General features: G+C 38.6%; 1 protein-coding gene across 6 annotated transcripts in view; it reads left to right on the top strand.

The window, feature by feature from the left end:
• The window catches only part of LOC103016598 (myomegalin), a 61,512-nt gene that overhangs the window by 40,690 nt on the left and 7,311 nt on the right, over nucleotides 1-13,511 (top strand). For all 6 annotated transcript variants that reach the window (XM_057546323.1, XM_007177939.2, XM_057546324.1 and 3 more), the window contains 3 exons: nucleotides 661-811; nucleotides 11,912-12,144; nucleotides 13,264-13,315. In XM_057546323.1, the coding sequence (XP_057402306.1) occupies nucleotides 661-811; nucleotides 11,912-12,144; nucleotides 13,264-13,315 (436 nt within the window). The remainder of the gene's footprint in view (nucleotides 1-660; nucleotides 812-11,911; nucleotides 12,145-13,263; nucleotides 13,316-13,511) is intronic.

The raw sequence follows: 13,511 nt of genomic DNA, 5'->3' as shown, positions 1-13,511 counted from the left end.
GATTTTTTTTAAAAGCAATGCAAAAACAATCATCTGTTAAGTAGCAAAGTTGGGTGAGGATGGGAGTTCAGAAAGTTAAAATTGACTTCTTGTTAAATGAAACCCCTACATGTTTCCCTACTTCAAGGGAAAGAAATCCAACATTGCATCGGGATATATTAATTATTATGGAATGAAACGATTATGATTAATGAAAAATCATTATGCTAAATTTATTAGTCATACTTAGAACATATACTCCAGTTATTGATCACTATGCTCTTAAAAGAATATAAGGAGCAAAATCTGGAGCCTGTGCTCCGCAACAAGAGAGGCCGCGATAGTGAGAGGCCAGCGCACCGCGATGAAGAGTGGCCTCCGCTTGCCCCAACTAGAGAAAGCCCTCGCACAGAAACGAAGACCCAACACAGCCAAAAATAAATAAATAAATTAATTAATTAAAAAAAAAAAAAGAACTGTTCCAGGGGGCACATTGTAGGCTTCATTGTTTACTTTCTTGTAGGTTCTGCTCTTGTGATTTTGATGCTCCTAGGGGACCCTTCATAGTAATCTGGCCTCTTTAAACCATTATTTTGTTTTGATTCCTCTAGGTAGCTTTGGAGGAAAGTCTAGCCATTGTGGAGACGCAGATGCATTTCTTTTCTATCTTTCCTTTTAAAGGAGGCAGTAAGAGGGTTCTTTGTGAGAAAATGCTCCAACTGAAGACTGTGATGCATCAGCCCTTAGAGAAGAAGGGACCTGCTGAGAGGGGAGTGAATAAGCAGAAGACTCAGCCTGAGAAAGCAGGATTCTCCTCTGTGTCCCACAGTGGGTAAGAGACTCTTTGTTCAGAGACTTCTTCTGTCAGAATTAAGTCATTGCTATCGTAGCAGCTTTCAGGGTCTGTATTCAGGCTTTGTACCTTAACTGTAGTGCTTTCTCTTAAGACCTTCCTGGAAATTCTTTAAAGAAAAGTCTATAGTATTTTTATTTTATTTTATTTTTTAAAAAAGGTCCACAACGCAGAACCAAGTTGTGTTTGATTTTTATTTATTTTTTTTTAAGATTTTTTGATGTGGACCATTTTTTTTAAAGTCTTTATTGAATTTGTTACAATATTGCTTCTGTTTTATGTTTTGATTTTTTGGCCCTGAGGCATGGGGAATCTTAGCTCCCTGACCAGGGATCAGACCTGTACCCCCTGCATTGGAAAGCAAAGTCTTAACCACTGGACCACCAGGGAAGTCCCTGTATTCTTATTATTAATTACTTTATATTATTCAGAGTAATTTGGTTTTATTCTAACTAACAATGCATGTATTCACCAAATATATGATCTCATGGGTGCTTGAGATTTCATGGAACTCTTCAAGTCACGTGAGTAGTGTCTCTTTTCTGCATTGATGGGAGCACATACGAATCTCCTGTTACCTGAGATGTTTTGGTGGTGAAAGCTGACCCACATCAGTGCCTGAGGAGGTAGACTTACACAGAGGCTCCTCCATCTCCAACCCATTCTCTTGGAAGCTCATGCCCCTGGTTTCTAGAATGGCAATTTGGATAAACTCAATATTTTAAATTTATTTTTTATTGAGGTGACATCGGTTTATAACATTATATAACTTTCATGTGTACAATCTTATATTTCTACTTCTGTATACACTACAGTGTGATCAGCTCAATTTTAAAAATAAGCTTACAAAATTGCCAAATAATGGCCTGTTGGCTAGATTTGTCAGTCTGTCTTTAATGGCTGTTTTCCTATAACTTTTGGAAGGCATTCAATTAATATGGGGATAATCTATTATACAGTTACCTGTGAGCACCAGTTACTGAAATACTAAATCATCACTGACTTGCTTAGTGGTTGAAGTGCAGCTTTGGAGGTGGTTAGATTTTGCTTCATGCTCCATTGGGTCACTGTCAATATGTACCACTTAAATTTCACTGACCCAGAGAATAATGTTAGAGCTAAAATAACCTGAGAGTTATTTTAGACCTGAGAACACTCAGGCCCAAAGATACAGTTGCTTGATCACAGTTGCACAGTAGCCTTTGGCAGAAATAATGTCAGAATCCTAGGCTCTCAATTCACAAAGCCTACACTCACTTTGTCAAAGGCATTTTAAAAATTTATATTCTTGTGATCATTCTTTTTAAAAAATAGACTTTATTTTTAGAGCAGTTTTAAGTTCAGAGCAAAATTCGTGGAAAGTACAAAGAGTTCCCATATACCTATCCCTGACCCCGCACATGCATAGCCTCTTCCCCCAATATCAACATCCTGCACCAGTGTCGTATATTTATTGGTATTTGTTGCAATTGATGAACATCATTATCACCCAAAGTCAGTAGTTTACATTAGGGTTCGTTCTTGGTATTGTACATTCTATAGGTTTTCACAAAACTATGATGACATGCATCCACCATTACAGTATCATATAGAATGACTATTCACTGCCCTAAAAATACTCTGCTCCACCTATTCATCCTTCCCTCCCTTTTAATCCCTGGCAACCACTGATCTTTTTACTGTCACCATAGTTTTGCCTTTTCTAGAATGTCATATAGTTGCAGTCATACACTATCTAGCTTTTTCAAACTGGCTTCTTCTACTTAGTAATATGCATTTAAGATTCCTCCATGTCTTTTAATAGATTGATTGTGCATTTCTTTTAAGAACTGAAAAATATTTCATTTTCTGGATGTACCACAGTTTATTTATCTGTTCGTCTACTGAAGAACATCTTGGTTGCTTCCAAGTTTTGGCAATTATGAATAAAGCTGCTATAAATATTGTGTGCAGATTTTTATGTGGACATAAGTTTTCAACTCATTTGGGTAAATAGTGAGGAGTGTGGTTGCTGGATCATATGGTAGGAATATGTTTAATTTTGTAAGAAACTGTCAAACTGTCTTCAAAAGTAGCTATAGCATTTTGCATTCCCACCAGCAATGAATGAAAGTATCTATTGCTCCACATCCTCACCAGCATTTAGTGTTGTGAGTATTCTAGATGGTCACCATTCTAACGATGTATAGTAGTATCTTATTGTTGTTTTAACTGGCAGTTCCATGGTGACATTGATATTGAGCATTTTTATATGCTTATGTGCTCTCTGTATATCTTCTTTGGTGTCTGTTCAGGTCTTTTGCCCATTATTTAATTGAATTGTTTGTTTTCTTATTGTTGAGTTTTGAGAGTTCTTTGTGTATTTTGGATAACAGTCCTTTATCATATATGTCTTTTTCAAATATTTTCTCCATGTCTGTGATTTGTCTTCGTCTTCTTACTCTCTTGACCATGTCTTTCGCAAAGCAGAAGTTTTAAATTTTAAAACTTGGTATTGTATCTAAAGAGTCATCACCAACAGCAGAAACTAACACACCATTGTAAAGCAATTATACCCCAATAAAGATGTTAATATAAATTAATAAATAAATAAAAAGTAAAAAAAAAAGGAGTCATTACCAAACTCAAAATCATCTAGATTTTCTGTTACATTATCTTCTAGGAGTTTCATCGTTTTGTGTTTTACATCTAGGTCTATGATCTATTTTGAGTTAATTTTTGTGAAGGGTATAAGGTCTGTATCTAGGTTCATTTTCTTTGCATGTGGATGTCCAATTGTTCAGCACCATTTGTTGAAAAGACTGTCTTTTCTCAATTATATTGCCTTTACTCCTTTGTCAAAGATCAGTCAACTATATTTTTGTGGGTCTGTTTCTGGGCTTTCAATTTTGTTCTATTGATTTGTCTATTCTTTCACCACTACCACACTTTCTTGATTACTATAGGTATATAGTAAGTCTTAACGTTGGTAGTGTCTGTCCTCTGACTTTGTTCTTCTCCTTCAATATTATGTTGACTCTTCTGGTTCTTTTGCCTCTCCATGTAAACCTTAGAATCAATTTGCCAATATCCACAAAATAACTTGCTTGGAATTTTGACTGTGATTGCCTTGGATCTTTAAATGAAGTTGGGAAGAACTGACATCTTGACAATATTGCATTTTCCTATCCATGAATATGAAATATCTCTCCAGTTATTTAGTTCTTCTTTGATTTCCTTCCTCAGAGTTTTGTAGTTTTCCTCACATGGGTCTTGTACACATTTTGTTAGATTTATACCTAAATATGTCATTTTGGGGGGTGCTAATGCAAATTGAATTGTTTCAATTTCAAATTCCACTTATATGTTGCTGGTATATAGGAAAGAAGCTGACTTTTGTATATTAACCTTGTATTCTGCAACCTTACTGTAATCACTTATTAGTTCCAAGAGTTTTTTGGTTGATCCTTTCAGATTTTCTACATAGACAATAATGTCATTGCAAACAAAGACAGTTGTATTTCTTCCTTTCCATTCTGTAAACCTTTTATTTCTTTTCCCTATCTTATTGCATTAGCTAGGAATTCCAATATGATGTTGAAAAGGAGTGGTGAGAGGGGATAACCTTACCTTGTTTCTGATCTGAGTGGAAAAGCTTCTGGTTTCTTACTACTAAGTGTAATGTTAGTTGTATGTTTTTTGTAGATATTCTTTATCAAGTTGAGAAAGTTTCTTTTTATTCCTATTTTGCTGGGAGTTTTTTGTTTTGTTTTGTTTTGTTTTAATCATGAATAGGTGTTGGATTTTGTCAGATGCTTTTTTTTTACATCTATTGATAAGATCATGTGATTTTTCTTCATTAGCCTATTGATGTGATGAATTACATCAGGGGATTTTCAAATGTTGGAGCCAGCTTTGCATGCCTGGAATAAATCTCACTTGGTGTGTTGTGTCATTCTTTTTATACATTGTTGACTTCAATTTGCTAATATTTTGCTGAGAATTTTTGCACATGTGTTCATGAAAGATATTGGTTTGTAGTTTTTTCCTTATAATGCCTTTGTCTGGTTTTGATATTAGGGTAATGTTAGCTTCATAGAATGAGTTAGAAAGTATCTCCTCTGCTTCTATCTTCTGGAAGAGACTGTGGAGAATTGTTGTAATTTTTTCCCTAAATATTTGGTAGAATTCACTAGTGAACCCATCTGGCCCTGGTGCTTTCTGTTTTGGAAGGTTATTAATTATTGAATCAATGTCTTCAACAGATATAGTTCTATTCAGATTGTCTATTTCTTCTTGTGTGAGTTTTGGCAGATTGTGTTTTTCAAGAAATTGGCCCATTTCATCTAGGTTATCAAATTTCTGGGATTAGAGTTATTCATAGTATTCCTGTATTATCGTTTTAATGTCCATGGGATCTATAATGATGTCCTCTCTTTCATTTCTTTTATTAGTAATTTGTGTCTTCTCTCTTTCTTAGTTAGCCTGGCCAGAGGCTTATTGATTTTATTGATGTTTTCAAAAAAACAGCTTTTATGCAAAAAAATTACCTAGATACATTTTAATTGTTATTGTGATAAGTGCTATTTATTATTTGGGAACTGGCTGAGAGTAAATAATAGACCTATAGAATCCAGAATAATAAATGTGTTTCAGAAAAGAGCCTTGTTTTAAAAGTAGAATTAGCTTTATTTATATCTCAGTGACCCCTGAAAGTCAGAAGAAGAGGATGCATGATACTGATAAAGATACTAGGTTGGGAGTTTGAAGCCAAAATTTTTAATGATGGCTCTTCCACCAACCAATTATGGGGGTTCAGATATATCCCCCCTCAGCTTTATTGAGATATTATTGACATATGTCAAATATCTTTCTTATTCTTTGTGAGCCTCAATGTCTTCATCTGTAAAATAAGATGAAGTCCCTTCCTGAACTAGTATTTTATACCTCTTGATGGACTAGGATGTTAAAGGGTCTGTTATCTTAGTAAATGCAGCCAGGACTGGGCCTTGGCCTCTGATGTATATCTGTGTGTCGTGTGTGTGTTTCTTACAAGGAACACTATGCTAATATTATATCCTGAGATAGAGCTGAAAGAGCAGATAGGCGAAGAAACACCTTCTTAGCTGGAAAAAGAGAATAACAAGAAGAAGGATGGAGATGATGGCAGTGGGGTGGGAATGGGTAGCCAAAGTTGGTGTGAATGAGAAAGTTAGAGGGAACTGAGTGTTAAAAATCCAGAAATGACAACATTGAAACTATTGGATCACTAAAAATAGTGATTAGTAAGAGTTTATTGTGCACATAAAAACAGTTCATGAACTGGGAACTCTTAAACGGACAGTTAGAATGAGGCTCAGAGGTATATTGTTATAAGATAGCTTATATAGTAAGAATGCAGAGGCTGTTTATTATTTACAATGATTTGTTATAGCATTAGAGTTTTCCTAATGATAGAGGTTTGGTTAAAACTGGCCACCTCATGCCAATTTGGGGGAACAGCTTAAGTTTTGTTTATGATTTTCAAAGGCACTTACAAGATGCAGCCCAATGTAATTTTTTCTTGTTTTGCAGATTTGGTTGAGTTTAGCTTCAGTAATTTTCTTAATAGTATAATCAAAGATTTCATTGTCATTATCTATTTTAAAATCTGTGTCATTATATATAGGAGTTCAGTCTCCATCATCTGAGTCAAACCAAAGGGTGTGATTAAAGAGTGAGTCCAGAACATGTCCTAAATCAAGTCCAGTACCATTAAGGTTTTCTATGCATAGGGACAGATTGCCAGCAATGAAGTTTACAGTGATTACAGCCATCCTTTGGCTTCTGAAGCTTCCTCTCAATGGCAGATTAATTGGCCATCAGTATTAACTGAATGGCCAAAGGATGGATACTAAATCTTTCTGTGAGGCCATTTTTCCTGTCATCCAAGTATGTGTAAAACCTGGTTCTAATATTAACTGAGGGCTCCCTGAGCATTTAAGTGGCTACACTTAAATAATAATAACATAACAATCATTTTGATTAGTAAAGTAGGGTATGCATTGAATGGTGGACCTTAGTGGGTGGAGAAAATCCCTAACAGAAAAAGGAAAATGAGTTTGAATGTTTTGTGTTTGTAAAATAGCAATATCACAATAATTGTTATAAAAATAAGTCCTGGAAGAGAATGGGGAATCCAGCAGAATCATGCTCTGTGATCTTGGGTGTAAGCTGTCTACCTTGTGTTGTCATCTGCTTTGAGGGAAGATTTTTTTTTTCCTGGAAATCTTTCATTTTAAGTCAGATGAAGGTTGACAAGTTCAAGAGTCTGGTGGTGGTACGGGGAAGCTTCTCTTCAGTTGAGAGACATGCATCCAAGTTTCAATATCCTGTAATTTAACTGCTGTGTGAGAAATTTAAAAAACCTGGTAGGCCCCTTTCCATCAAGGTTCAAGTGGTGTTTTTCATTGATGTCTCTTCCAGAATACCTAGTCTCCAGGTTCCAGTGTAAGGGATACAAAGTCCTTATCAGACCAAGGATCTCTGAAAGTCTCCTTGACCTGTTGACTGTAAGCTTTTGAATATTGTATTAGTGCCCTACAGTATTGGGTCATATTAGAATTTACAAGGGCAGGATGTGCATGGGGTTCTCTTATCAAAGGCATTGGTTGTCCAGTGGTGATTTCACAAGGGTGTTAGTTTATGTTTCCCAAAAGGTGTTGACCTCATTGTCATGAGGGCTGAGGGTAGCACTTTAGGCCAAGGTATTCCCGTGTTTTCAGTCAGTGTTGCCAATTTAAATTTTAGAATGCCATTGGTACATTCAACTTCCCTAAAGACTGAGGCTGATTGGGACAATGATAATGCCATAATGTTTGAATAACCTTGGTTAGTTGTTTTAAAACCTGTCTAGTAAAGTGAGTCCCTCTAACATTTGAAATTTCATTTGGGATTCCCCACAATGGAAAAACATTTTCTAATAATTTCTTGGCTACAATGTTGGCATCAGCTTTCCAACATGGGAAAGCTTCTATTCCTCTAGACACACCATTACAAGTACATATTGATAGCCCCTAAAGGAGACAATTGAAAAAGTTTAATCGTAAATATTCAAATGGTTCAGACAGTGGGGGAGCAGCCCCTGGAGTTACATTAATGGTTTTACCCATGTTATATGATTGACAGTTTAAACATTTATTATAAACGTGTCTTACTAATGTAGAACAACCATATCACTAATATTTTTTCATAATTTGAGTCATTTTGTCAATTCCATTGTGGGTAGTCTCGTAAAGTGCTTGCAAGAGTGGTAGTTAGAGAGATTCGGGAAGCACCAGACAGCCATTTGGGCCCTCCGAAAGTCCTCTGTTTTATGTTAAATATTCATCCTTCTTCATGACACTTTTGTATCTTTCAGCATCAGATACAATTTTTTGCCTATTACACAAATTGTCTTAAGTAATCTGATTTGGCTCTACCGTGGACGGTAGGTTGTGGAAATTCAGGAAAAATGGCTATGTGCCATTTTATGGAGTTCATTTAAATTACAAAGTTTTGGTAACTTAGTAATTTCTTGAGTAGTAGCCTTAGCATGAAAGTGAGCCATCACATTTCCCTGGTATTCAGGGTCTGATCAGTGGGTATGAGCCTCAATTTTTATGATAACAACTTGTGAGGGCAATAATAGTGCAGAGAGGAGGTCAGCAACCTGAGGTCCATTTTTATAGGTGTATCACTGGACTTAAAAATCTTCTCTGTTCCCAGAGCATACCAAAGCCATGGACTACTCTGAAGGCATACCTGCTATCAGTGTAGATATTTGCAGTTTTTTCTTTTGCCAATTCACAGGCTCAAATGAGGGTAAACAGTTCTGTAGGTTGAGCTGAATTAAACTGAGGAAGGGACTCCTCTTTCTAACAGTTCGTGTTGAGTAGTTACAGTATATGCAGCTTGATGTTCCCCTTCAGAATTTGTGGCATAGGAGCCACCAACACAGAGTACTAAATCTGGGTTGGCTAATAGGGTTTTCTGTAAAACTCGTCTAGGAGTTAGATTTGGGGAGCCAAATTCAGCACAGTTGAGTCTCTCTCTGTCAGGTAAGCATAGGAAGGTAACAGGGTTTAAAGAGCGGCAGCAAAGAATGCTCAGATTAGGAGACAGAAGTAGAATCTCATGTTAATCTACTAGCTAAGAAATGGTGTGTATGCTCAATGTTTAGCAAACTTTCTACAGCATGAGGAACCTGTAAATTTAATTCACTTCCCTGAACAAGTTTCAAGGAGGATTCCACAAAGGAATTTAAAGGCTGCAGCTACTGCCTTTAAACAATTTGGGTATGCCCGGGCCACTGGACCCAATTGTAGGCTATGGGTCTATTTTTTTCCTCCAGGTTTTTGCATAAGAACTTCCAAAGCCTGATTATTACATTCCTAAACAAACAGCGTGAAAGGTTTAGTGTAGTTGGCGGGGTTGGTGGGGGGGCAGTGCGGGTTCCAATGCAGGAGGATTTTGTAAAACCCGTTAGTTTCAGTAAAGCCTTTCTCATATTTTGTTTCCCAAGGAAGAGGTTCTTGAGTGTTATTTTTAGTCAATTCCTACATAGAGTGGAGTAGCTAACAAGGAAAAGTTAGGGACGCTGGCTTGTCAATATCCTGCAGGTCTGAGGAAACCTCTAAGTTCTTAGTCATAGGTTGGGTTACTTGGGGTGGTACTTATTCTTTCTGGAGACAGAAAGTGTCCTTTTACAGATAAATCATGACCTAGGTAATGTACCTTTCCTTGTGAAAACTGAAGTGTATCTCACGGCCTTTATAAGCCAGTCGTAACAAATATTTTGAATTAACTTCTGAGTTCTCTCTAGATGAAAAAAACAGAAGTAAGTCATCTGCATATTGAATCAAAGTAGAATTTCTGAGATTTTGCAGTGTGCTTAAATCCTTAATGCATCTGAAGCAGCAGTAATAATAGTATTTTTCTGTACTTATATTACATTTGAGAAAGGCTTTTATACATAATAGCGTATAAATGTTTACTGAATGTATCATTTGCTAGATACCATGTTAGGCACCTGGAATCAATAAGATCTGGTCTCTTCCATGGAGAAACTCAAACCGGTGGGGAAGAAAAGTATACGAATTAGATAGCTTCAACAGAACAGTCTAACTGTTCTAACCTCTGGGTGTTTTGAAAGCCCAGATGAAAAGAGTGTAGGACAATGCCATCTCTTCTTAAGAAGCTGTCACCCATTGAGATGAATTTCTGAGGGCAATCCCATTTCACAGACCTCCGCACAAGTGAGTGCAGGGTCCTTCTTTTTTTTTTTTTTAATTAATTAATTTATTTATTTATTTTTGGCTGTGTTGGGTCTTCATTTCTGTGCGAGGGCTTTCTCTAGTTGTGGCGAGCGGGGGCCACTCTTCATCGCGGTGCGCCGGCCTCTCACTGTCGCGGCCTCTCTTGTTACGGAGCACAAGCTCCAGACGCGCAGGCTCAGTTGTGGCTCACAGGCCTAGTTGCTCCGCGGCATGTGGGATCCTCCCAGACCAGGGCTCGAACCCGTGTCCTCTGCATTGGCAGGCAGATCCTCAACCACTGCGCCACCAGGGAACCCCAGTGCAGGGTCCTTCTTAAGGGAAGGGTTTTCTGCGTCAATGGAGAATCCATAGGCTCCCTGAGAGGACACTTAGGACAGGAACACAGGGAGAGATGAGTGGAGGTTTGCAGGCACTTCTCTTTTCCATTATTGAAGAACTGTTTACTGAGAGCCCCCTCTGTGTTTGCCTGTGTGCATAAGATGAATAAAAAACTCCCAGCACTGAAAGAATTCTTAGCCTAGTAACCAGTATAGCTGCTTAATGACATGAGAATTGCTGGACAGAAATGTGAATAAAGTATAGGGTGGGTTAAAAGGTTCAAAGGGGGTTTTATGCTACCTGACCTGCCCTGATCCCCATTCAGGCTCCTTCCAACACCTGGGTTGCCTGTTCCAGACCAGCGACTCTGGGCCTCAGGCAGATTTCCGCTTCTCAGGAAACAAATAGCACCTGTGCTTCCTGCTGGCACGATACAGACAACACTGCCTAGGTCTCCAAGAGAAAATGGTGAAATCAGAAGCCATTGGTTCTGCTCTGCCACATCTGTAGAAACACAGAGGACGTCAAGTTGGTCTTATAAGTTCACCATTACCAAAGTAATGAATGATAATCTGTCTTCATTTTGATAAGTTAAATGCTTTATAGGCTTTGCTCTACTCATCCCAACATTTAAAATAAATTTCAATCCTGACCGTATTTCTAAAAAAGGCAAAGTAGTTAAATGACTCTCACTTTGCAGATAAAGAAACTGAGGCACAAAGTAGTAAAGTGACTTCTCAAGTTTGCAGTGGGAGGACAGAGTGCATTGGGCTTGCTGATTCCTGCTCATACATCTAACCACTCTGCCTCCCTCAGGAACAAGATAAACTAAAACCTTCTCTTCTACTCTTCTGTATAACAAATAGTAGTTATATTGGCCAAGATATCATGGGATTCTGAATTAGTTCAGAACATTTTTTGGAGATCATATTCTTCAGATCATTCTTTTGAACCCTATGGGCAGAACTGTAGCAGTTACACTGGAGAATACAGAAGCAGTAGTATATAGTGATTAAATTAAGGGCTTGAGGATGTCTTGCCAATCAAGCCTTGGCTGTCTATGGAAAAGACACAGATAGGTCCATTCTGGTGAAAGAAGGATCCTGCTGCCTAGACAAGTGGTCTCTTCTCTCACATAATGATTTTCCTTTCAACTTTTCAATTAACACCTAGCTTTGTTTACTGTATTGAAGTGGATTATAAGCTGAAGAGAGGAACTGGGAGCAGATTTTGCAGTAGAATTAGAGAAGAAAGCCATTTTCAGAAGTATAGGGCAGGGAGAAAGATGATCTGAGAAGGGGTCTTTTACACAGAGAAACTCTTTTGTTTTCCTTCCATCATTCTCTTTACCACATTCCGGTCACTAAACACGTGCTAGAGTTCAGCGTGGAGGCTCTTCCGGTGAAATTCTCAAAGCACCTTCTGCTGAAGCGCTATAATCTATCAGTCACCCCTCTCCACCCTTACTGTTTCTTTCCCACCTTAGGAAATATTCCTTGATCCAGGATCAGGCTCGAGAGTTGACCCACCTGCGGGAAAAGATGAGGATTGGGAGGGCTGTCTCTTCCCTTCTCATCCAACATGTCAAGAACACAGTGAAGACCTTTGAAGAGCTCCTCAGCAGTAATAAGATCGACTACTACATGGAGCACCGTTTCCGTGAGCAGCTGGCCAAGGGCAGCCAGCTGGCGGAGAGCCTGGCCAGCAAATTCAACACAGGTAATCGGACCCCAGGGCTCAGGAGGGCCTTTCGTCCCTCCCAAGGACCTACGCTCACACAGGCCCACACTCATCCACAAGTGACTTTTCAATCTGGGGTCCTGCTTTGTAATCACCATCTTGGGGCCAGAGTCAGGGCTGGCTGTTTAGGAGCAGCAGAGAGGCACACAGGGTTGAGGAGGCCATGATGATTCCCAGCTCCTCCATCTCTCATGGAATATGGTTGCTATGGCAGGAGGTATCAGTGGGGGGACAGCATTTATCTGAAACTAATTGGCAGAAAGAGAGGTGTAGTAGGGGCAGCTGGTTGTCGTGAAAAGAGCCCTAAACTAGGAATCTAAAGACTCTTGCTCTAGCCTGTATGTGATCATTACTAGTTCTGGACATATTCATATTCCTTTTGATATCTGTTTCCTCACCTAAAAAATTAGGTCAAATAATACCAGCCCCTAAAGTTTGCATGATTGTTCTTAGGATCAAATAAACAATATTAATCAGTGTACTTCAAAAGAATGATAAAAGAATCATGCTGATTTGGGAATGGTTTAGGCGCTCTATGTATTAGTACCTTTTGTGGAATATTTATTTCAGGAGCCTTTTACATAGAATATTGCCTGGAGACCTGAGGGCACATAGTAAGAGCAGGCTTGAGGCCATTGTGCAGGCTCCTGGTGGCAGATGCAGAAGTGGGACAGGGAGGTCTGTCGCCTCTACAGAGGCAGGAGTAGGTTCTGCATGAAAGCTGTGATGGGACACACAGACACGGGACTGGGAACCAGCCTTGTGGCAGGACTTGGAGGCTCTGGCTGGGGTGGTCCAGAGGCCACCTGGACAAGTAAGCCATGATCTGTGGGAAAAGAGACACTTTCAGCTTTTTACTCTGACTCAGGGCAGAGCGAGTAGAGATGATGATCTTCATGGTGGGTTCAGGAAAGTCTGCCAGACAAGTTCTCTAAAGACTCAACCCAGTGTCTCCTGAGAAAATTCAGAGTATCCTGGACTTGAGTGTCAAGCAGCTATGTGTCTCTGATCCCAGAGAGAGAACCCAGTGTGTGTTTGTATTTGGTAAATGAGAGCTGTTTAAATTATGACTGGTCCTTTTTTTAATTTACTTTTCAGATGACTGTATAAGTAAGAAGAATCAAAGAGAACAGGTGCTGCGGAACCTCAGGTAACTCCAAAGTTTCAGGGGCTATGAAAGATATAATCTGGTAAAGGATCCAGAGCAAAGGCCAGAAGATCAAAGGAGCAGGAGCTCTCACCCTCTGTAAAAAAACAAACAGCTGATTATACCATTACACCATTATGTATCCTTAGTGACAAAGTGGTCTCATTTCCTATTTTTTTAATTCATTTTTCTTTTGGTT

Source organism: Balaenoptera acutorostrata, chromosome 1, assembly GCF_949987535.1.
Source record: "Balaenoptera acutorostrata chromosome 1, mBalAcu1.1, whole genome shotgun sequence".
In the NCBI taxonomy this organism is placed as follows: Eukaryota; Metazoa; Chordata; class Mammalia; order Artiodactyla; family Balaenopteridae; genus Balaenoptera; species Balaenoptera acutorostrata.
The sequence above is the reverse complement of the archived record's forward strand: the minus strand, read 5'-3'. Positions and strand labels throughout refer to the sequence as shown.